The sequence below is a fragment of the Vicugna pacos genome, chromosome 1 (assembly GCF_048564905.1).
Source record: "Vicugna pacos chromosome 1, VicPac4, whole genome shotgun sequence".
NCBI classification, from domain to species: domain Eukaryota; kingdom Metazoa; phylum Chordata; class Mammalia; order Artiodactyla; family Camelidae; genus Vicugna; species Vicugna pacos.
The window spans coordinates 6,818,610-6,844,855 of NC_132987.1; the positions used below are offsets into that span (position 1 = coordinate 6,818,610).

At 39.6% G+C, this 26,246-nt stretch overlaps 1 protein-coding gene across 1 annotated transcript in view; it reads left to right on the forward strand.

The window, feature by feature from the left end:
* Positions 1–1,914: 1,914 nt before the first annotated feature.
* Positions 1,915–26,246, forward strand: part of KCNH8 (potassium voltage-gated channel subfamily H member 8) — a 353,661-nt gene continuing 329,329 nt past the window's right edge. The window contains exon 1 of the mRNA XM_072946938.1: positions 1,915–2,232. Coding sequence (XP_072803039.1) covers positions 2,157–2,232 — 76 coding nt within the window. The 5' untranslated portion in view covers positions 1,915–2,156. The remainder of the gene's footprint in view (positions 2,233–26,246) is intronic.

A 26,246-nucleotide genomic window follows, 5' to 3' on the forward strand; every position in this document is an offset into this window, starting at 1 on the left:
AAAAGGAGGCTTTTTTTGTTTTTGCTTTTGTTTGTTTGTTTTGTTTTGGCTTTTACATTGACTGCAGCAGTCTGGGTTTTCTAGGACCTGATGCACCGCCCAAATGGCAGGGACACCCTGGTCTTTCTCTTCCCCACGCTCTGCCGGAGAGAAGACCTACGGAGCCACCCGCAGTTGGCTCGGCGCGCCGCTTGGGGGACACCACCCAAGTGAGCTCGGTTTTCGCCAAGCGCAGCCAGCTGGCGATAGAAGGACTGGGGAGAGGACAGAGGCGGCCCTGGGGCCAGGCGCTGAGCGCAGCGAGGAAGGGGACCCCAGGCCAAGGGCCTGGCCCTGGTACTGCCGCCCCGCGCCGCCCACTCAGGAATCCCCTCCCCTGCTGGGCGCGCCCCCGCCCCGCTAGCCGCGCGCGGAGGCCGGATCTTCTTGAATTTCAACACAAAGGGAATCCTCGGCCGCAGGAAGTGCATCACTAGGACGGGGGACCGGGGGCGGGGAGAGGGGGATGCGCCCCTCCCCCTCAAACCCCCGCCCTCTGGGAGCCCTGAGCAGCCGTGACGAAACCCTCAGGGTCCCCTCAACGCCCCACCAGCCGGGAGAATCCAAACAAGGAACCCGCTGCCCCACCCGCTACACGCATAGTGGGGAGCGGGCGCTCCCGCCTCCCGCCGCGCCCAAGCTCCAGGTGGCGCGGACCCCGTGCCCCTCGCCGTGGCTCACTCACCTGTTCGCTTCCCGCCTCCTCTCCTTCCGGGTGCTCCGGCAGCTGGGCTGACGTTTGTCTTTCTACCCCTGGGCTCTCAACTTTCCTTCCACATCTTCCTCCCTTCCTGGTTTTCTGTACACTCCGGCTCCGGGGGTCCTCCGCTCCCAGCAGCGCTGCGCCCCGGGCTTGGCGAGGCTTTCCCGGTCAGGATGTAGGTCCCCAGGGAGTCCCCTCGCGAGCCAGAGGGACGGGACCGGGACAGACCACTTTCGTTTTCCCAGACAGTGGCTGTTCCGGGGACTCGGCCGGCCTTTCTACCTGGAGATGCCGGTCTGGGAGGGAGGAGAGGGGCAGATGAGGTTAAATTATGCTGCACCGATTTTCACTAGGCAACCTGACCCGTGTTACTTACATTGTGTATTGCAAATCAATAGCAACCGCAAACTTTTCTGGAAAAATTTTATTTCACATTTCACCCCAAAATGGGAAACCATCCATTGTCCCTATAAAAAGCTACTATTATTTTCTTTAGACTGGATGGGGGAGACAAATGGTTATTTAGAGAGAGGAGTTGAAACACCACATTCGGAGCCCAGGAAAAGGAGGTGGGCAAACCTTGGGGCTTGGCATCAGTAACAAGGTTGAAAGACCCGGGTGACTGGGGAGGGGGTCGCGGAACCAACTCCAGACTGCCCTGCTCGGGTGGCGGGCCCTCGCCGCGGCAGGTGCACCGGAAAGGGGCCACCTCCCCCGGGGGCGCCTGGCTCCCTTGGACAGCACCGGGGGACGTTCCCCCCTCCCAAGTTCTAGAGCCGCCGGGTACCTGCCCGACCTGTCTCCTCCCCTTCTCCAATACCACACCCACGGGACTCTGGTCTCCCCGGGAGAGGGACAGAGCGGGAACAAAGGGGTCTTTGTTCCCCGGCTCCTGGGGGGGGGGGGAGTCGCGCTCGCTCGTGTTTCCAGGCGCCCCAGGAGACCACGAGGCTCCGCGCCTCCGAGCCCCACCCAGCCTCGTGGGCCGCCCTCCGTGACCCCCAGCGCCTGAGGTCAGGGCGCGGCGCCCCGGGCCCCCGCGGGCTCTTCCCGAGCGGGCGGGGTGGGGGGCGAGGCGGCGCCTGGCGGGCTGTGCCGCCCGCGAAGGGCCGGCGGGGGTTCTCGGAGCTGGCGGAGGTGGCGGGCGCGGGAGAGGGAGCCTGCGCCGCGCAGAGCCTGGAGGTGCGGGGCGGGCTCCGAGAGCGCTCTCGGGGCTGCTCCTGCCGGAGCCGCGGCGGCTGGAACCCGCTCCCTCGCTCCTTCCATCCTCCCCCTTCCCTCCAGCGGCCCCTTCGGCGCGCCGGGCCCCCTCCCCTGCCGTCATCACGCTCCCCTTCTCCCTTCTCGGCACTTTTCCTCTCGAACCATCCTCCCGGACAAACTTTGATGGAGAATTTCACACCACGCTGGAAAAATGCCGGTTATGAAAGGATTACTGGCGCCCCAGAACACCTTCCTCGACACCATCGCCACCCGTTTTGACGGAACACGTAAGTCTTGCACTTAGATGAGTGGCGTGGGTTTTTATTTTTTGTCTTTTTTTGAGAACGATTTTTCTCGTGTAAATTACTTTCGTTGCCACCCTCCTTTTTGCAGCAGTGGAGTGTATTTCCTGATGTTCGTGCCAAGGTGTCTTTTGTGCAGAGAATTTTCTTTTCCTCGCGTGGTTCGGCATTGTATTGACACTTTGTGTAGTTGGCCCCCCTTGACTTCTTGGGTTTGTAAGGTTTAGAAAAGAGCCTGAAGAAAGGCCGACGCCAGTGTTCACTGTGGGACCTATATTTTGGTACCTCTTTAAGGAATTGGTTTTTATTAATCTTATGAGGTGAAAGCGGGAATTGTCCATATTGGTGAACTGCCAGTGTATCCTTCTAGAGTTTCAAGGCTCCCTCAGTTTCTAGGGAGAGTTTGAAATGTTCTTCGTACCCGGAGCTTAATTCCGTGAGGTCTTTTGGAGGGGCATGATCCCCTGAGTTTAAGAAATGCAAACCAGAATCAAGATTGCTAAGTGTAACCTTTCTGTAGAATTCTAAGCGCTGTGAGCTTGGCAGAATCCTGACTGCTGCTTCTAAGGTGGAATAGCGTTCCTCAATCCTGAATTATCTTAACACTCCAGGAGAGGCTGAGTAGTATAAAGGCTGATCTGATCATAAGAGAAAGTTTCAACATATCTTTTGAAGGCGAGTATTATTGGACGTGTAGCTGGATTAAGCTACCGTTAAAAAACAAAGATGTGGCGTGTGGATTCTTGGAGACTGTTGGGGAACATCTGCAAGTTGTTCTCTTTCAGGACCACGGTCAGGTCCACGTTCCATCCCGAGCTTCTCAGACTCCCCTCTGTTTGAGCCAGTTGATCTCAAGAGGCTCCCCCTGTAATTAGGAGTCTGTATATTCACCCTCAGCAAAAGCTATCAATCGGTTTCACAATGACTATCCACACCTTCCTCCTAGTATGTTGCTTCTGCCTGCCGTCTTTCCTTTTTCTGCCTATTACACAAGACTCACAGAAACTCATTTGTGCCGAAGGCTTGCTCAGTGATTCAGGTATCATTGTTTCTAACGATGATGGCATATTTCTTGGAGCTAATGTGGGAGAACACATCTGACTCTTATGTCCACTCCAGTAGTCTGGATACACAGCCCTCTTGTGGGTGGGAAGTAAATCCCCTACTTCTGTGCTTCACAAATAGTTGGAAAAGTTTATAGGAGGGAAAAATGAAATATTTACTTGATTTTCGTGCAGTTGTTATTTTTGACATTCCAGCCTACAGCCGTCAGGGTCGTTGGTGTGAATATTCTTCTCGGTGTTTTTATCTTTATCTTTAGCCTTTCCCTCCCCATTTATGTTCTTGATGTGTCAGACAGTGGAAGTGAAGTGCAATGTGATTATTTATCTGTCTTCCTTAGATAATAATAAGAGAAAATACCATCTTAGGACTTCAGATCCCTGCCAATGTCGTCACACCCACCACCCGGCCACTACACAAAATCACCACCACTGACCTCATGCACCAGTGTGGGTACTACTATTTATTACCTTAGGAATCAATCCATTTCTTGGAGTTGCTTGTTCTTAAAGTTGCAAATTTAAGCCCGGAAGACTTTCAACATTAATCACAAATGCATCTACTGAAAATGAGCTAATCAGTAAGTGGTAGTTACTTATCTCATTGTCATTTAAAGTTGAATGGAGAGCACCATGTAGTGAATCATCCCAGCGTAGCCCTGGGAAGTACTGCAGGGATGTTTTTAGATTATCATTTGCTAATGAGAGAGGCTTTAGATCATTTGCGTGAGGGTACCTCTGCCTCTTTCACTGCAACATTTGATTATCAGAGGGCACATAGAGAAAGATGGGTAGACTAGGGAATAGCTCTTGTTGTATTTTAACTACAGATGCTTGTGAATCCAATAGAAGGTTAGACATTTTAAATCCTTATTTGGGAAGACCATCATCACATAACCAGCATTTAGAATAATTGCAAAAGTAAAGCTGTTGGAGAGCATGCTTGGTCTATGCTCCAAGGGTCTGTGGGATTCCTGGAGGGAACCACTTTGGATGAAATCAATCTGAAAATCAGTGAAGTAGGTTTCAAAATAATGAGTAATGTAAAGGTTTATTTTGGCAAAATTTTGTCTACGACATTTAATGAAGACCCCTTGTCCCAACAAGCCCCACTCAAGGAAAGAGGATTGTATTTTCTCATTTGCTTTTCATTTGAATTTCAGGATGCCTTGAATAATCTGAAACTTAAAGAAATAACTTTAAGTGAATTTTAACCACAAATTTTACTGTATCTAGCATCATGGCATACCATTTTCCCTACTAAATATTTAGTTTAACTTATTCTGTCTTTTCTGTGTTCACACAATTTTCATAGGTATGATTATTGTCCCTGAAGCTCTTTTCCCATGATCATCCTTCTGTCTCTTGATTTCTTTTTATAATAGTCATTTATTTTCTTGTGCAAGATAAAACTATTTGCAAGTTTTAACTCTGCCTTATTTGTTAGGTATATTTTATAGTCCTGTAAGTTTTTTTGTTTTGTTTTATTTTGGAAAATTCTGTTGAAAAAATAAGCAAGCAAGCAGTACCCTAACAAACCACCTTGCTAACTTAACCATCATGCAGTATTATTATTAGCTTTATTGATTTAATACTGTAATGGAAAATAATAAATCTTAAAATATCATCTCAGATTTCTCCCAGGGAAAAGCAAATATGTACCAATAAAAGCCTATAATATAATCTTACTAATTTATCAGTTGAGGTAGTATCACAGGGCAACATAAAAGAAGTTAGTAATATATTTCACCACCTAGTGACACTTTATTGTTTTACATAATAGGATTTTTTTTCTTTTTAATATTTAAGAAGTGAGCTCATTGTCAGGATTGAAAGACAATAGTGGACCATTAATTGAAACTGTTTTTTTCTCGTATACAATATAATTTTTTAAAACAATTGAAACATATTAATCTTTTTTCTATAAAATGACCCTAAAATATATTTAGTCTTGAAATGTGGTCTCCTGGTTTGCGCATTTAATTAAATGTAAATGAGACTTCGAAAAACTACGAACCTTGCAATATTGAGGAAGTGTACCCCATTTAGGGAGAAAAAGTAACTCCAACAAATTTCTTTGACTCATTACACACCATGCTTCTTACTTGACACACTTAAGCGCACACACACACACACACACACAGAGTCTTAACATTATGACCTGCATATAGTTTACTCCTACCATAGTTCCTCTTTTTCACACATCTAATGTACTTTAAAAAACTTTTCTAAGTAGGCTTTTGCTTTGAGTACATGAATATTAATCTGGACAAAGGGAAAGAAAAATAACAGAGAACATAAGTACATAAAGTACATATTTTTAAAAATACTTGCCACAGGGTACAATTTGAGAAAAACACATCTTTTTGAGGATATAAAACTTTCAAAGGGAACTGTCCATTTGCAAACAGAATGGTGCATTAGCCTACATTTTCCAATTGCATCAAAATTTGGCCAGAACACTTCTTTCCCTTTGGGGTTAGTGAGACAAGATCTAAGCTCTCAAGGAAGTTTGTAGCCCAGTAGACTCTATCAAGGAGAATCCAGTCAAAGTGTTCAAAAGTAATGGTGGTTTAGAATTTCACTCATATTTGCATATGTTTTATGCACTCCTGTATAGCCTGTTCAAAATGGTCCAAGGAAATTTGTTAAATTGAAATGCTTCCTTCACAAAGGAAATTAACAGTGGTTTTTCTTTCCTCTGTTTTGCTTCGGTCTCTTAACATTAGAAGCACAGAGAGAGGGGTTGTGTACCCAGTGCTGTGGGAAGGGGGCACAGTGAGGTGGAGCAGTCAATCCTCAGTCTTGGCTGGTCGCAGCAGTCATAGCTTGGAAATATCATCAAGGGCATTAGCCAATAGAAAAGAACGAGCTTCATTATGTCTGGGTCTGTCTGTAAAAGGCTGTTACATGGAAACATTCAAGGAAATACCCAGCACTCTGTAGATGTCTCCCTACGAAGAGAAGTTTATAATGACTCTATCTTTATTTTTTACATGCCACTAGTAGTCTCTCTTACTCCCCTTTTTCATGTTTAGAGAGAGAGTTTCTGTGTTAGCTTTCTATTTCTGTGTGGTAAATTACCACACATACAGTGACTTACCCTGTCACATTTTCTGATGGCCAGACATCCAGGCAAGGACTAGCTGGGTCCCCTGCTCAGGGTCTCCAAAGACCACAAGGCTGCAACCAAGTTGTCAGCTCAGGCTCGAGGCTGTCCTCTAAGTTCACGTGGTTGTTGGCAGAACTTAGTTCCTTGAGGTTTCAGGACTGAAGCCCCTGTTTCCTTGCTGGCTGTCAGCCTGGGACTTTTCTCCAGAACTGAAGGCTTCCTTCCGGCTCCTTGACACATGGCTTCTTCTCCAGGCCCTCTCACAGCAGGACAGCCTCATTCTTCAAGAGCAGCAGGAGTGTCTTTCTTTTAGGAGCTCAGTCAGGCCCCATCCAGGATCATCTCAAAGTCAACTGATTATGGATCTTAATTACGTGTGCAAAATCCCTCCCCAAATCGACTGTCCTGTCCAAACGTAAGGGAAAGGGGTTAGATGGGATGTGTTTACGAGGAGCTGGGAATCTTGAGAGCCTGCTTAGAATTCTGTGTGCTCCAGGGGCTGTCTCATTGCTGTGCTCATGCAGAGCCTGACGTTTGTTCTTCTACGAAGCAGATTTATGGAGCTCACTCTCTGTGATTCTGTATGCGTGGTCCTTCTTTCCAGATAAGGAGGGTGACATGGGGTCTGTTGCTCTGTGTACAGGAGTCTTAATCTGCACTGCAGGGAGAGCCAGTCCATGAATGTGGCGTTTACAGCAGACCCAAGACAAGCCCTTGTAACCTAAGTACGTTTTGCAGTATCACCTGTTACTGGGCAGTTATGTGGGCTCTTTTGAAACAGCATCTTTTCCATCTCTTTCTTATGCCTCTAACCATGTTTCAGATTTAAGAAATTCCCCACTGTGCACTCTTGTCTTGAGCTGACTGTGTTAAATTGAATAATGTGCTTTCTTTAAACTTTATTCCAAGTTCACTAAAAAATAGAAAGGAAGAAAGAGTGAGGGAGAGAGAGGAGAGAATCAGGAGGAGGGATGAGGAAGGAGGAGATTACTTGTTTTCATTCTTTTGACTTTAGAGGTGAATTCTTTACCCTGCAAAGGACCTTTCACATGGGTTCTCAGAACTTCCTTGCAGTAACCTACGTGTTTGCTTTACAAGAATTAGATCTCTGTATTTACCAGAAATGCACTTCTCTGGATGAGTGAGATATACAAATAATAAGAAAAGTTTTATTATATGGTCTTTAAAAGTACCAGATAAATTTATGGTTATCAAAGGGGAAAGAGGGTGCATAGGGATAAATTAGGAGTTTGAGATTAGCTGATACAAACTGGTATATATAAAATAGACAAGCAACAAGGTCCTACTGTATCACAGAGAACTCTATTCAGTAACTTGTAATAACCTATAATGAAAAATAATAATACATACATATATATAATATTATATATATATAAACTGAATCACCAGAAACTAACAGCATTGTAAATCAACTATACTTCAATTTGAAAAAAAGAAAAAAAATACCAGATAATTTTTTTTTGGTGTCATTACAGAGAGTAAAATGGATGGCTCACATGTTAAGAATGGAAGTTATACTCACAATATATTTTCTATAGGCTCTGGCATTTTGCATTACCTGGAGACCAGACTCAGCATTCTTCTGGGAGGGCCCAGTCTCTCTGAGGAAGTCTTTACTTTATTCAACCAATCAAACATTTTTTTCAATGATATTTAATTGACGCTGACTATATACGAAGCCATTATTCTAGGATCTTTTGGATAAATCAGTCTTGTCTCTCTAAGAGGACAATAAATGTGTGCACCAATTACCATAATATAGGTTGGAAAGGGATAAAAGTATTCAGGAGGTCTAGGCAAAGGACTGTGCACATTTGGATGAGGGAGGAATAATTTCTGTGGGGGAATGAACTGGGAAGTCTTCCTATAATAAATGACTTCTGGGTGGGAATGATGGGGTCATATATGACAAGGGCAAAAAGTAGTATTCCATTTATTTTGCCAGTTTGTGTGTCACTTGAGGCTAAAATGGGGGTGGGGGAGCTTCAGGGAGGATAACAAGTAGCTTAGAGGATGTGAAAGGGGCAAGGTAGAGGCAGGAACACAATGGAAAGTCAATTAGGCCAGACACGGAAGGTCTTTAAAGCCAGCCTGCTTTGTCATAATAAGCCATGAGAGGCGGTGGCTCTGTGTCTTGGTGAGAGAAGTAGGTTGCTGCGTGTGCCTGGTGTAAAAACTCAACCGTCCCACATTCCACAGGCTGATGCATAATACAGGAGAAATGGCAGCCTTGAAACCTAAGATGCCGCTTCTTCCTGTAAAGCCTTGACACTTGAACAAGGGTCCCTTATTATGCAGTGGAACTGTGTGTTCTTCATTTGCTTACGGATGTCTGCTTTGCCCCGGGAGCTAACTTTCCATAAGGAAAGGGAAAGATGGATTTCTGACCACCGAGCTGAGCACCCTGCTCCTCCAGGGATGCTCACCCCAGTGTTGTCCTGTAGGATTACGCCTGTAGAGAGGAAAAAGAATTGAGGGTGTGCTAGACTTCTGGCCCCGAGAAGCACCTGGAGAAACGCCAACAGTCAAAGGAGACTGCTGCAAACAGAATTGCAACTTCTGCAGAGATAGTGGCTTCACCCAGGCAATGCATATTTGCTGATAAAGTCTAAACACCAAGTTTTTAAATCCATTTTGATTTAGCAGAGCCTGCAAACAAAAAAGAAGAGACTTCAGCTTTACCTGTGGTATAATTCATATTTACCAACTGGAGTCATGAAGAGTTTACTCAGTAATTTAAACAGTCAGCTATAGTTCTTAGCTTATAAATTCCCTGGAAGATATATTTTGCTTTCCTTTTTAGCTCTTAATACAGCTCTCATCTCCCTTAAGGCCTTCAAAATTCTCATGTCCTCAAAGGAACTAATAATCTTTTCTAGCCCATGATACACATTTATTCTCTGACCTTGAAATTGGCATCCCCACCCACCCATTTCTTCAGGCTGGAAATCTAGCCCATCCAACTAATTGGTTATCAAGTCTTTGAGATTTCACTTAGAAATGCCCTCATTTGACTCCTCATCTCCCTCTTCCATGCTTCTGCTTTGGTTTGGATCCTGTTTCTTATGACACAATTGCAACCTTACTCTCTCTAGACTCCTCCAGCCAGAAGCCCTGTCCCAGCCCACTCGCTCCCCCTCCAGTCTGCATTGCCCCAGAGTGATTTTCGTTAAAAGCCGAATGACCGTTTAATCATGTAACCACCCATGCGTTTCCTGCCACCTCTTGGAGACTATCCAGAGTCCTTAGTGTCATCTGAACCCTCAGGATGGTTTGGCAGCACCTTTTCTAGCCACTGCCTTGGAGGCTGCAGATGCCCCCCAAATCCCTTGCGCACTCGTGCCTCTGGGTCCCTGCAAGGCTCCCATCCTGAAGGGTACCTTCTATCTACAGTCTTCCTGGGAGGCTCCAAGTCGAGGCAGGTGACATTTCCTCTCTGCTGCCTGGTGGGCTGTAATGATCTGCTTTCAGATTTCAAGCCCTCAGCTGTCAACTCCTTCAAGCCCTGACCGCGCCATCATTCATTTGTATCTCCCTCGCATAGACAGATGCTTGGAACAGAGCTTTGACACAATAAATGTTTCCCTGAGTGAAAGAATCTCAGATTTCCTCAGGTTTGTATATCAGTTGTCTTCACTGGTCACTGGTGTTCCTTTTATGCAGTATTATGTGATTAAATTTAGTTTTGAAATCTAATTCTAGACTGGCTTCCAGCCCCTCGATTTCACGTGGTGGAAGCACTAATTTCTTTTTCTAAAACTCTAATGATAATAGTGACTCCCATTCGGGGTCTGTCTGGGTGCACGCTGGTCCTTTATCTGCTCCTACACAACCCAACCCAGTGAGGAGGCAGGCTTTTCTGTTACAGAGGACAGGACGCAGCTCAGGATTTTTCTGTGTAATCACACTAGCCTGTGATTTTGCTACTATAGCCTGTGATTTTGCTACTATACCCCACTGCTTTTGAAATGTGGCTTTTTAAATAATAAGTATAAACAGACTGGGGCAATCTGTGGTACCATTTCTAGTTTCTAACTCCTGCAGAAAAGGATTTCTTCTTTAAAGTTTCTCACCCTTTCTAGTTTATAGGCTGTTTTTTTCTCTTCTGATACATTATACTTTAAGTACTTGTCATTTAAAGAATGTTTTTAAATTCGCGCCTAAGACTCACATCTAGAACTGCTAAATGCACTCACTGTGCAAAGCAGTCTTACTCATCAAAGAAAATCTACTGTCCTTTTTAAAAAAAAATAAAGTAAAGAAACCCATTTTCTTTGAGATTCTTGGGCTGAGAATTTGTTGACTTTCGAACCTCCATATTATTGTGTGTGTGTGTGTGTGTGTGTGTGTGGTCATTCTAATCGTGCCATAGAAGATATTCTAATTCTCATGACTACTGTAGTGACATCATTTTGTATTTTTATCTTGTTAGTTAGTTACAGAGGCAATTCATCTACCTATTTTGAGTCTGCTTTCATTGGGAGAAATATATTCTCCAGTGTCAGGCTCTGTTGACACCTTTTAATAGAAATCATTTACTTTTTCTCCACAATGAACTTATAGGAAGAAAAAAGGGGGATCTAACTTCTAAAGCTCAAATCTAATCCAAAGCCCCTTTTCTCCCCCGAAGTTTTCCTTGATCCTGATAAGTCTTTGGGATAGATTTCCTTATTGCACCTGTGAGTCCAACTGAGTTTCTTATTCTAGCTATTGAACTAGAGGGATCTAAGACCAGAGCTCTTATCAGTCTTTCCAAATTTTATTTGATTTTCTAGAAAAAAAAAAAGGCCCACATAAGAAGTTCAGATGTTATCAAAATGTCCAATACCCATTTTGACAAGAAGTAGAATTGTCCTTAAGTGTGGTGTTCTGGCTACACCTTCAATGGCAAGAATAATGTAGAAGATTAAATTGGGCATACTTTTGATCCTAACACCAAAATTAATGTTTCTACTGTGATTCCGTGGATTGTGGAAACGAATGAATGTCTTGAGACTGGAGTTTTTGTATTGTGTTATAATTTTTGATTTGAATAAAAGTTATAAAATTATTTGAAAGATTGTAATAATAGCTAATGTTTGTGTAGGGTTTCCGTATATTCATTCTTTTATTTCGTTGCTTGAATTGCTTTTGAACTAAGATAAAAAGTGGCCTCCTACTATAATTTTTAATGTACATTTATTTTACTGTAAGTGAAGTTTAGCATTATTTAAAGTACTTAAGATCTATTTGAATTTCTTCCCTGGGCATTATTTGTTCCTATTCATTGCTCATTATTAATTAAATTGTTGGCATTCTCTTTTTGACATCTGTGAGCTCTTTACAGGGTAACAAAATGAAGACTTTACTGGTGATGGGAATCATGTATGTTTTCTCCACTTTTAGTGACGTTTTTGATTTTTATGTAGATGAACTAGTCAGTTTCCTTTTATGACTTCTGTGTTTTGTGTCATACTTAGAGAAGCATTTCCTATTCTGAAATTACTTTAAAAATATCATATCTGTTCTACCACAGTTTCATTTTTTATATCAATTTTTCGCCTCTATTAAAAAGTTCTGTCATTTGATCTGTTGAGTACCATGTAGGGGTTGAAAATTTTCTTTCTAGATTTCTATCCACTTTTCTGACAGTATTATTCAATAATTCATCTTCCCCGTGCTGATTTGAAATCGCTAGTTTATCATATTTCATATTCCTATATGTAACTGTCTCTGTTTTTTGACTTGCTATCCTATTACCTTTATCTATCTTTCTCTGTATTTGTTAGTTCCACAGTTTTAACTACAGACGTTTTTTGATATGTATTAAAACTCTCATTCCATTCTGTGTTTTCCATCAGAATTTTACTTGGCTAATCACACTTACTTGGAAGTCCACCGGAACTGAAGAGTAAGATTAGCTAGTGGGGAAAAAAGTCCTGATGGTATTTTTAATGGAAATTCCTGGAGGAAAAATGACATTTTTATAATGTCGGAAACTCATATGCAGAAATGTGCTATGTATTTCTGCCATTTACATCGTTCTGGAGGGTTCTCAATAAAGCTCTTGCACATCTGTGGTTTACTTGATTCCTAGTAATTGCATCTTTGTAGCTGCTACGTAAAGTGGATTCTCTTCTTCCACTGTTTTGATTTTGTAATTCAATCATGTTCATCATTTGAGGGCTGTTGATTCCTATGTTTTATTGTTTTTCTAACCAGCTGGCTTGTTGAGTTTCTACTGCTCTTTGTAATAATTTTACAGATGGTGTTTTGGGGTTTTTATGTAAGAAATGATATTGTCCTCATTTCCAATTTTCACAGCTCTTATTCTTTGTCCCCTTAATTTTTTTTCCTATTATCTAATTCCTCTGGTTAGTATTATAAATACTATGGAAATGGTAATGATAAAGAATATCCTTCTTGTTCCTGACTTTAATAGAAATTATCTTAGTGTTTTTCTAGTAACTATTTTTCTGGTTTTTAGTTTGAGAAATAAATGTTTCATTATAAGGAAATTTTGTAATGTATTCCTATTTTATTAAACAATTTTATCACTTCTTTCATCATCTATTCAAGTAATTCTTTGTTTCTTATTGAATCAATTAATATAATAAAATCTTTTGACAGGTTTTATAATATTGAACTATCCTTGCCTTCTTTCAATAAAAGTTACTTGGCCACGTTGCTGGATTTTACTTGTTAGTGTTTTATTTAGTATTTCTTTTAGAACTTTACTTGTTAATGTTTTACTTAGAATTTTAGAATGTTTGTGTATATTCATTTTTTCTTTTTTTTTTTTGTATGCATGTATTATTGGATTTTTGGTGAGGGGAACCACATATGCATATTTGTGCCAGTTGTAATGTAGTCTCATCAGATTTATAATTCATGTCAGATTTTTCTTATTTTAATTAACTATTATCATTCATCATTACATTAAAACAAGCCAAGGTGGGCTGGTTGATCTCCAGTTAGTTCTTACAGCTTTGGCTGTGGTGTTTCCTAGTAGTGTCTCAGATGCCTATGTAGTGAATATAGTTCTTATTTTAATGTGTCCCTACATACTACAGATGCCCAGCAATGACATATATCTTCTATCCTAACATTTTCCAAATGTGAAATACACATGTATATTCTTTCCTAGAAGAACATACACCTTGTACACCAGCCAGTAACACCATGGCTCACAAAATGCATAATATTACCAGGTCACAAGTTAGTGGACTTATGAAACATGGGAAAGTATAGCTTAAGTGTACATGAACTATATATAGAATACTTCTCTACTCTAAAAGAAATTTTGTAGTGAAACTTTTTTGTTAGTTAACGTAGTAGTCTCACAAATATGAAAAATTCTTTTAATGAAATGTCAAATCCCCATTTCTTAAGAAAATTGATGATGAATGTGTGTCTGAAAGAAAATGTTGACATTTATATCTATCATGGGTGACCACATTGGGGCAGTATTACTGACTTCATTAAAATCAGAAGCCACAAATCTGCTGAATAAGCATCAGCATGTTTTTAAAAAATCAGTAGCTGAAAGAAGACTGTACCTGCAAATAATGATTCATTCCACAGAAAGTATCTTGGACATACTGCTCTGTGTAGCAGTATTACCAAGTCCAAGCTCATACTGCTTGCCCCATGACAGGCCAATAAATTGAGAGACAAGGTGTTAGGCAGGGAATGAATGGTGACATTATTTGGAAAGCCAGCAGACCAAGAAGATGGTGGACTAGTGTCCCAAAGAACCATCTTACCCAAGTTAGAATTCAAACTTCTTTTATACTAAAAGCAGGGAGAATGCTTCTCATTGTTGTAAATTTCTTGGTATAGGAATCCTTTATTCTTGCAGCTGTCCATGTAGGTCTGGTCACAGTGTTCCTATAAAACTCCAATGAGACAATTGCTAATTTCTTTTCTGCAGTGTTTTATCTCTGTATGAATGGAAAAGTGTTATACATTTAAAGGTCAAGCCTGGGAGGCAGAGCCTTGAGAATGAGCTCTCCTGTATATTTCAAGCTATAGGCAACATTCTTTTACAAAAGGTGCAGAGTGATTAAGCCCAGGCAACACGGCACAAAGTTTACAGCTAAAGGAATAGATCCAATGTGGAGTCAAGTTCGTTCTCTGTTACAGCATGACTTTTCATTTAGGTCAAAGAACTGACACTCTAAATTAATTGTATTCATTCTTTTTTTTGACAAGGTTTATAATGGTGTAATTTATATACAATAAAATCATCCCTTTTATGTGTAGACTTCAGTGGATTTTGCAGAATGTGTACAGCCATATAACCATCACCACAATCAAGATTTGGAACAGTATCTCCTCCCCTCAAAAAACTAATACCCTCCCCCATCTTCCAGTTCCTAGGGACAACTAATTTGTTTTCCACCCCAATGTTTTTGCCTTTCCTAGGAGGTAAGATTAATGAAATCATATAGTACGTAGCTCCCTGCTCCCCAGCCCTGGCTTCTTTCCCTTAGCATAGTGCTTTTACAAGTAATTAATTTTTTTGCATATGTCTGTAGTTTTATTGTTGAAAATTTCATTCAGTTTTGATTTTGAGTTTTCTTATACATGTAGAAAAAAATGAGGCAACAGTGGATAATGTATTGTTTCTATAGTAGAAGAACTTATCAAGTATTAATACCATCAAGGTTTTAAGTAGAAAATCAGTTAATTTTAATAATACTTGCGTTTGCACATCAAATTCATGGATATAAATAAAGCTTTTCAAAGTCGAGTTTATAGAAGGTAAATCACATAGTATTGTAAATCCTATTGTACATTCAGTTAAATGGATCACTAAAAATAAAGTTACTTATTTTGTGGTGACAAAACTTGTAAATTTTGGTAGAGCAGAGTGTCACAGTAAAGGCAGTGTTTCTTACATTAAAAAGTATATAGACAGTCTCTTCAGCAAATGGTGTTGGAAAAACTGGACAGCAGCATGTAAATCAATGAAGTTAGAACACTCCCTTACACCATACACAAAAATAAACTAAATGGTTCAAAGACTTAAACATAGACAGGATACAATAAACCTGCTAGAAGAAAACACAGGCAAAACATTATCTCACATATATCTCAGCAATGTTCTCCTAGAGCAGTCTACCCAGACAATAGAAATAAAAGCAAGAATAAACAAATGGGACCTAATTAAATTTACAAGCTTTTGCACAGCGAAGGAAACCATAAGTAAAACAAAATGACAACCTATGGAATGGGAGAAAATTTTTGCAAACAATGAAACCGACAAAGGCTTGATCTCCAGGATATGTAAGCAGCTCACATGACTTAATAAGAAAAAAAACAAACAACCTAATTCAAAAATGGGCAGAAGACCTAAACAACCAATTCTCCAATGAAGACATACTAACGATCAATAAGCACATGAAAAAATGCTCCGTATCACTAATTATCAGAGAAATGCAAAATCAAAACTGCAATGAGGTATCACCTCACACCAGTCAGAATGGCCATCATTCAAAAGTCCACAAATGACAAATGCTTGAGAGGCTGTGGCGAAAAGGGAACCCTTTTCCACTGCTGGTGGGTATGCAGTTTGGTGCAGCCATTGTGGAAAACAGTATGGAGATTCCTCAAAAGACTAGGAATAGACTTACCATATGACCCAGTAATCCCACTCCTGGGCATACATCCAGAAGGAATCTTACTTCAAAAAGACACCTTCACCCCAGTGTTCACAGCAGCACTATTTACAGTAGCCAAGGCATGGAAACAGCCTAAATGTCCATCAACAGATGACTGGATAAAGAAGATTTGATATATTTATACAATGGAATACTATTCAGCCATAAAAACTGGCAACATAATGCCATTTGCAGCAACATGAATGTCCCTGGAGAATGTCATTCTAAATAAAGTAAGCCAGAAAGAGAAAGAAAAATACCATATGAGATCACTCATATGTGGAATTTAAAAAAAAAAAGAAAAGAAAAAGACAAATGGACATAAATATAAAACAGAAACAGACTCAGATATAGAATACAAACTTGTGGTTGCCAGCAGGGAGGGAGGTGGGAAGGGACAGACTGGGAGTTTGAAATTTGTAGGTACTGACAGGTATATATAGAATAGATAAACAAGATTATACTGTATAGCACTGGGAAATATGTACAAGATCTTGTGGTAGCTTATGGTGAAAAAGAATGCAACAATGAATATATGTATGTTCATGTATAACTGAAAAATTGTGCTCTATACTGGAAATTGACACAACATTGTAAACTGACTATATCTTAATAAAATAAAAAAAACTTTTAAAGTATGTGGGGCAGGAAGTAACGTGCTCGCCCTTGGTTGTGGTGTATGCATAGTACATTTTTGTGTCCAAAAATAGTGGTATTCTATCAATCACTCTAGTGGCTGTAATGGTCAAAGTTACCAAATATTTTTATGAAGAAAGAATTGGTTACAGTAGTTAAACTATATGATATTTGTTAAATACGAAGAACATTTGGCATGGCAGTATGTGGGTTTTTTTTTTCTCTGCCGTCATCAGTCAGAATTTTAAAATGCCTGAGCCTTTGAATGAGTGCTTTGTAAAACAATCTAAGTGTCCTGCTGTTATTAGTCTTTCTGAGCGAGCCTTTTATATTTTCTTTGTGTTTTCTTTGAAATCACTTGAAAATATTTTACCAAAGTGTTTAATGAACAGAGTATTAAAAACTTCATTTTAGTGGACAGCAAGTATTGTAAACAAAACTTAAAGTCAGAAATACATTGAAATGTATCATTAGATAACCAAGGGGAAAAATTAAACAATAAGAGCTCAAACTATGTGCTAGATTTAACTTGAAATTTAAGAATTTTCCCTTGGAATATTTCATCTTGGAAAATTCTTTTGATGAAGCTTTTATATTTAATTGGATAAATTTTTGTTTATTACTGAAATTGAAGACAGTTGAAAGTTTTCTGATTTTTCAGTACCTACATTTGGCAAAACACTAAAAAGAATCAAGGAGATATCTTTTATGATAGTTTTTTTTTATAATGGAAATTTTTGGAAGGTAATTACTCTGTAAAGAAAACTGGGAGGACCAATGAGGTACTTGGACTGAAATATTTACACTTTCAACATAAAACATAGAATTGAGAGATTCTCAATACATGGCAAAATTCTGGGGAAAAATAGAATTGAGAATATTCTCTATTTAGCAAAATTTGTTCTGTGCCTACAGGGTATTTCAGCAACTTCAGAGTATGTTTTCTATTAAAAATTTAATGGTCTGGAGCAAAGGATTAATTGAAGGTGCCCACAATTTCAAAGTTATTGGCCATAAAATGCACCATTGTGGGAAATTACAGGCAATTTTATAAAAAAAAAAAACATAGACACAAAAGAGATATTCTTTAGACTAATACCAGCAACTTGGTATAATAGGCAAATATGGCTAAGTATGTGACAAATACGTGAAAATATAATGAAAAATCATTGTGCTTGTGTTATTTTATTTTCTGGCACGTAATTTCACAGAGATCATTTTACATTTCAAAAACAGTTCTGGAAAAAAGAAAGGTGATAGGATCACAGATAGAATGGAGCCAGTTAAAAATTTATTTTTAAACACTTTAAAAATTGTATAATTTTATTCCTTGATACCTATTTTCACTTTCAGAGGCGTCCCTAAGTCATCCTGTGTTCTGCTCACTTCACGACAAGATTTTTGCAGCTCTTTAAAATACGGTTGTTTTGATCTGCCCCAGGTCGCCAAGTACATACTTCTTTAAATTAGATGTTTTACATAATTTACTTTTGATATTATCTTCTGAGGTAGGTTGTTGAAATTGGGGAAGAGTTTATTCCCCAATTTTAATTGTTAATATAAATGATCAATAAATAGTCAGTGGTTTATATAATCCTGTTTGCTATGTCTTTAATTTCGATATACCAAAAACCTTGGGTGGAAATGACTTGGGTCTCTGCTGTCCTGTGATTGCTCCTAAATATTTTTATTGTCCTTATTTTAGAGAAAAGGAGGCAGAGGACCCCAAAGAGCCTCAGTATTTTGTCTTAAACTAGTCATGAGAAGGCTGGATTCACTGTCATCCTTCAGTTGCAAAACTCATGTTCTTCCTTCAGCTTTACTCTGATTTTACTTTGAAAGAAGGAAAGGGGAGGAGAATTGACATTTAATGAGTAACCATGAACACAGTGCTATGTTTGGGGTCTTCACCTATGTTAGTTTATTTAATCTTTGCAATACTGCCAGGTGGATGTTTTTATTCCTACTTTGTGGGCAGAGAAACTGAAGCTCAGAAAGGTAGAACACATTGTCAAAAGTCACACACTTTATCAGTAGTGAAGCTGGAATTTATACATATTCTTTTGATAATAGCAATCTGTTTTTAGTAAAAAGATTTAAAAAATGGAGCTAAATTGTAAGGCATTAAATGTATATGATTACGATCTTAATGGTTATGGTTGACTTCACTTTGAGACAGACAGTTTTTGTGCTTTTTAAGAGTACACCTCTTGAAACTCAGTTTAGAAAGTTGCAAAGTGGCAGTGTTTTATAAACAGCATTTAGTGGATTATCCAGGAATTTACTTCCCTCGTTAGAATAAATACCAAAAATGGTTCTTATTTGAGGGATCATGGACATTGGTGTTAGAGATTATTTAAGTGCTGCAAATCACAGTTATCTATAGAATAATGTCACAGTAACTTGAATTTAAAAAAGCTTCAGGCCAATCAGTTGCTACTTAGGAATGGGAGGGGGTGGAGAAGGATGGAATTACAAAAGAGCATGAGGAAGCTTTTGAGGTTAAAGGCTATGGTCCCTGTCTTGACTGTGATGATGATGTTTTGGGTACATACGTCTGTTAGCCTTATCAAATTATACATTTTAAATATGTGCAGTTTCTTGTACATGAATTGTACTTTAAAAAGGCTGCTATAAATGCTTTCCTGGGTGGTAGTGGGAAGAGGGATGTTGAAGAAAAGAAATTCTGGTCCTGGGTAAAGTTCATCTGACGTGTTCTTAACCTCCTGTTTCTTTGGTTCCCTTCTTTAACGGTTCCCCAAACTCCGTCTCCAGCCCATCCACTCACGTGTGTACACCCATGCACGTGCGTGCATACACAACTATTTATAATTCAGTATTGCTTTGATTCAATGTTGATTGCTCCTGAAGTATAATGTCTTATATAATGTCATAGTTTCTCAAGCTTAAAGAGTTTACCACATTTTCCAATATCAGAGAGTTAGATGGGGAAGAGATTTGGAGAATGATGTGAAATGGGTCGTGTTTTTTTCCATGAACAGGCTTATGAATGCTCCGAGTTGAATGTTCAGCCTCTTTTAGTAAATGTACAAGTTCTTGTGGCATGGATGTTAAGAAAAGGTAATATTCCCGGCCACTGAGCGTCTTTATCCATCTTACTTGTTCCAATTTCCTCCCTTATATGTTGTTATAAATTATATATATTTTGTGATCCATATGAATGATTTCATTTTTGGAGCAATTTGTCATATAAATAAACATGAGTTCTAAGAAAAAAAATTTTTTTGCTTTCTGAGAGGCTTTTTCACTGGCCTGGAGTTTTTAAGGTTAAATTAAGTCCTTCGGAGGATGCAGCTCATATTTATTGCTCCTAGTCATTCATTTCTCTGTATCTGTTTATTTTTCAGTGACTAGTAAGGTAAAAACTAAGATTCAGGGGAAAATGAATGATCCCTGCTTGCAGCAGATTTTTCAAGTTGTCATTTGTTGAGATTTGATGCAAACAGTAGAGATACATGGCTTTCCTTCAGTTCCTCTTCAGTGTTCACATAGATACGCAGGAGCTTGAATCTATAAACAAGTGAGGCCACCAGGAGTAAGATGCCATGAATGACAGATCTCCTCTGATGACTAAATGCACATACATGATTGCACATATACTTTTCAATCCGTGTCTGTGACATTTTTCTGAAGTGAGCAAAGAAGCGTGCTGATTGCTTCCACTGCCAAGTTGACAGAGAAAATGAGACATATCTCCTTAACTCAAAGGAGAGAGGGTTGCCTATGGAAAGTGAGAAGCTGAAACTGGTTTTGAAATCCACAAGAGGAGCTCACAGGTGACTTTGCTGGGTCAGTGGGTTGATGTTGATGAGCTGGTTGAGTTTTCTCTGCTCACTCAGTTGTGAAGGGTCTCCATGCTTAACGTCTCCAGGAACTTGACAGCACTGGCACTCAAAATGTGACAGTGGGGTCATCTCATCTGAGCGTGGCGGTCCCCTTCCTCAGCGATGCAGGACCTAGAGGGAAAGGCTTCACACTGTGTAGATAGTTGCTGTTTGTCAGGGGGATTTCTAGGTAAAGAGGTCTTTGCCTTTGTCCTGATGTTTGTTGCTTCCTTTGATTACCTTCCTGGGTTGAGCAAGTTGCATAAAAGTAATACTCTTATAAATCATGCCGCCTCTTAGTACCTAGTTAATCTTCGCAACAAATTTTACTCAGACCTAGAGCTCAAAGAAGGAGGTAGGCCTGTTCACACTAGTATTATTTTAGCACTATTATTTTTCACTTACCTATGTGTCTCCCACACAAGAATACATACCTCTTGGAGACAGTCTTGTCTTTTTATGATTGTCTGGTGCCTTGCAGAATGCCAAAAACCTGATAGACAAAACTATTTACTGAAAAATTTCTAACTTGAAAAGTATGAAACAAGAATTATAGAGAGTTTTTCTATTCAACTACTGGGGGTTTTCCAGATTCCTTGATCACTCAGACTCAGGAATCATTTTGTCACCATGACACCTCCCACTTATTGGGCTATTATTAAGTACTAGTCTCTCTGCTAAGCATGTTTGATACGTAAGTTCATTTAATTCATACAACAACCTTACATGATATTAACCACATTTTCATCTTGCAAATGAAGAAACTGGAGTTCAAAGAAGTTACGCAATTTGTCCAGGCGTCACAGCTGAAAAGATACCAGAGTCAAGATTCAAACTCAGATCTGCCTTGTTTTAAGCCTGAGCTACCACCCCCACCCTCACTTACCAAGTAACTCTTCTTGATTTAAATATGTATTGATTATCTACCACGTGCTGACAATGTATGAAAGCTTGTGCTTCCCCCACTGTAGAAAGCAGGGAAACAGTTCAATCAATCAAACTACTTGATTTTTCTTCCTAATTAAAATTGTGAGGCAGATCTATGGTGTTTACAGCACACTCGGCTCCTCATTTTTCAGTTCTTTGCTCACTTTGTCAATGTTTCATGGAGACAAAGGGTGTAGAGAAGAGAGGGCGGAGGAGAAAGGCACAAACTCTATGTGGACATAACAAATCATGGCAGAGGGAAACACTGAGTCATTCACGTGAGCTGTTCACAATGTATGATTCAAGAGAAAATGCTAGCAAATTTAGACTCATATTTAAATAAATGCACCCAGGAACAAAGGAATTACACATATGACCATGATTCTCAACATCACTGCCTGTGCTGTGTCTTGCAGTTCATCCTGGTAAAAAACACCTCTTTTTGCTTCCCCAGGACTTACGGGCACGCAAATTCTTGACAACTGTTCATGAGGTTTGGCATCCCAAAGTCCCCACCGGTGACTTTCCTGATCTTCAATCTGTCCTAGAATGTAGTACCTGCGTGTCACACTCAGGTGCTTCTTCCCCTCCCATCACCCCTGTGACATCCTGGTGACTCCTCCTCCTCATCTGCCCCCACCCCCACATCGTCTCATTCTCTTTCTTCTTTGTTCTATAGCTAAAAATAAATAAATAAAAAAAGAGAAAGAGAGGGCCCGGGGGGGGGGGCAGGTACCGTGACACAGGTCATGTTTCCTGCTTAGTCTTCTGTGGCTCCTCTAGGTCTGCGTGTCTGCATGGGGGTTCCTTCCCCCAGCTTAACAGTCTTCAATGTCTTAGAAAGCAACGGTATTTTGAAGGATATTTTTTCTGTACATTTTCAAATACATTTGAACAGAAGAACTTTTTAAACCACAAATATGGTGATTTCCTTGATAAAAGTATTAAAATGGCTCCAAAGGTTTCTACAAACATGAAGAATTAAGCTTCATCAGTTCTCTTGGCAAGTTCTCCGTGTTCCCTCCTTCTGCTTTTAGGCGGGTGGGAAAATGTCTTGGGTGAGGTCGTGCAGGCTAGTCAGTAGTCAAGGATTTACTTTAAAAGTTCTAATTTAGATCTTTTTCAGAATTTTAAGGCATACTGATTTTTTTTATGTTCACAAACTTAAGAACTAAATCAAAATTGAATTTTCACGTTTTCACGAGTTCATTTTCCCATTGTGTCTTAAAGCATAATTCCTTATCAGTTTGCCTGACATTTATTACATGCTTTAGAATGTAGTTAATAAAAAATATTCACTATCATCAAGGAGGTGATTTCTAGCATAGGTGACAGAGATGAGCGTTATTGCCAACAATAAAGTCTGTATAGTGTTATAATGGAGAAACATATAAAAGGTGAATTATTTTTGATTTTTTATATAGTAAAAATTTTACTCCTGTTTTCTTTAAGAAAAGGAATTTTTGAGTCTAAAATTGCTTTGTTTCTGTTAGTGAAAAGTATTGCAAAAGAAAGAACTATACCAATGTACCCCTTTGAATTAGACACCAGTCATTTTATGTTTTATTCTATAGAGTCTTTGACCAGCTAGTCAAAATACAGTTTCTCCTTTTTTTTTTTTTTGATGATGAATCTTTACCCTAGATAAGTTTTATAGGACATCATCACACTGGGTTAAATACTTTCTGAGTCCATACTTTTGATAATGGATTAGCTTGGTCTAATGGATTATATAGTAATCCAGAAATACCCTGTTAGCATTTAGCTAAAAATATATGAATTTGAAGAAGTTCATGATTTGAAACATGCAGAATAACTGTTTTGTTATTTTATAAGTCACACTTTTTTGTTCTATACCCATTCTTTTATATCAGTCCATAAATTGTCAATGAATATGTCATAATTATTATCAAAAGTATGTGACTTTAAGTTGTTAAGATGCCACTTTATGGTGATGTTTCCTATCAACTGTATGAGAATGTGAAGCCTAATTCTGCTGCACCTTCTAGTATGTTTCTTCTGGAAATGCTGTAATATCACCTTTGATCGCTTCTGAAATGAAATTTGGTTTGTCATCTTGCTTTTTCGGTTGATCATATATTTATTCAATTAAATGCAAAGACTGATTGTAAATTGGTTCTCCTAATACTGTGACATTTCAGCAGGGGAAAAAAATCTGTGGGCTATTTAAATTTACATTTGAATTCAAGTATAAGTTCCCATTAGAGTACCCAGACTTCACATTAGACAGTTTCCTCAGCTAATACATTTTCAGCAGATGTGTGGGAGTTTAGGATCAATTTAGCTACATTATTAGCTTGTTTAGAAATAATGCTACCTAAAATGATAAAAATTCAAATCATGACGTCAGTACTTCCTCTCAACTTGGTTCCTATTCCTAGGATTTTCTCAGAAAATATGTGCTGCTGAATTGGGGGTAAAATATTTGTTCTCCTCTTGTCCTTGAATCTCTCCCTCTGGTTTTACTCTCAGGCAGCTTCAGAAGGCCTTCTCTGGCAAAGCCCTAAAAGAGGCTTGAAGAATTATCTTGTTTCAGCTTCTTATTTGAAGATAAGGAAAGTGAGGCTCAGAAAGCGTCATGACTTGCCCAGGGTCACGTAGCTGGTTAGGACCCATGCTTTTTATCCAGTGTCATGTCTATTCTGTAGGTGAATAAGTGAAATTGACAGGATACTCGACTTTGAGATTCCAAAGTGTCTTCTCTACGTAGACTTTTATTCCATGGGAATTGACTTTTAAGATAGGAAACACCTTAGAAGTCATGAGATTTGCTTGGGCAACAGTGACTAAAATGATGAATTTGGAGTATTTTCTTTGAAATGACCATTCTGCAAGCATTGTAAAGTTGAGGTTAGACAATCGTAGAAAAAAATGGAAATGTTGTGGAGACAATAAAAAGCAGCAGACCTATTAAGATTTAAAATAGGATTCTGAATCTTCCGTATTTCCCATAATAGGCAGTGTCTACCTTGGATAAGAACATTCTAAGAATACTCTATAAGAATTCTTTTCCTATTAGGTACTAACATCCTTGCTTATTGGTTGAGTTCTAAGCCTGATACTGAATGTGATGCGTGTTCCATTGGGCACCACTCTTCTCTAGATTAGACTCTTCTTCGTTGCTCTCTGAAGCAAAAGTGACCTATAGTATCCATCCCTGAAGGTGGACACAAAGCAGAGAAAGAAGAATTTCTTTTTAATTTTAATCTTGGAAAGTTAAAAGTATCTTATTGAATCAGTGTTTTGGGATTTGGGATAAGGTTCCACTATCCAAAACTAATAAAAAATTGATGCTAAGTTAAATATCTGTGTTCCGAAGTAGGGGGTATAGCTCAGTGATGGCACACAAGCTTGGCATGCACAAGGACCTGGGTTCAATCCCCAGTGCCTCTGTTAAGGAGAAAAAAACTAAAAACAAAAACAACAAACACACAAAATATCAGTGTTTCACAAGGCATGACTCTGTTGTTGTCTTTGTGGGTAGTCTTGGCCATAGAGTGATGTTTCTTCTTATAAGCTTACAGCAACATTCCAGTGCCTTCCTTTGGGGACACCATATGAACTGGACAGAGCACTATTCTTGAAAGCTACCTTCCCTGACCACATTAACGTACAGGAATCTCTCCCCTTTTCCCCAGTACTCGTAGCACTTCATTGTACGTAGCACATCATTCTGTACTACTTTGTAATATGTATAACTTACCTTGTCATGGTGAGACACTATAAGCTTTTTGAGAGCAGTGTGTTTATTTTTGTAAGTTCAGAGATTTGTTAACTTTCAACTAAGTCAAAGCAATGATTCATTCCCCTGTAAGCATTTGTAGAACACCGACCATATGCCAGGCACTATTCTAGGTACCAGGGACCCAGGTATGAATGATTCAGGAAAACCCCTTCACTCATGAGGCTTCTGTTTCTGATGGTGGTGAGGGGAGAAAATCCTAAACACACAAAATGAATTACGAGAAAGAGAGACACAAAGTTAAGAAAACATAAGAGGAAAGGGAGAAGAGTAAGTAAGGGGAAAGAGGCTATTTCTTTAGATAGGACGATCATAAAAAGGCTCATTAAAAATGGCCATTAATCTAATACTTAAATAATGAGAACAAAATGGCATTGGAAATGTTATGGGTAAGGAGAGATCTTAAGGCAGAGAAGGCTGGAGAGGGAGAGAGATAGGAGACGAGTTCTGAGTGATAAGAAGAGGCTGAATCATGTAGGGCCATACAGGGCCATGGTGGAAAGGAGTTTGAATTATGTTCAGATTGAAATAGGAAGCCAGTATAAGGTTTTAGGGAACAGAGTGGTATTATCATTTTGGCTGTCTTAGGAGATCCCATGATCTCTTACTTGATCACATTGTAGATCAACATGAATGGAAGCCAGCTCTTCATATATTTTATTATCCTCTATGGAACTGAGTGGAAAGGAATCTACTTGGTGGATCCCTTTGGATCATGTGGTGTGTGTGTGTGAGAGAGTGTGTGTGTGTATGAGTGTGTCTCGGGGAGGAGTAGGGCTTGGGTTACCCTTCTACATGCATGGGTAGTTACAGATCTGGGAGGCTCGGAGTTGTACTGATTGAGTCAAAAGTATCTTGATGCCTGAGAGAACATTAGGACTTGAAGGAAGAGATAGATTGTATTTGAAAAAGGAAGTCAAGCAGGCATGGAGGCCGGGGGAATGAGGAAGAGCAGACCTGGACCTGGGCAGGTAGGGAACTCACTCAGAT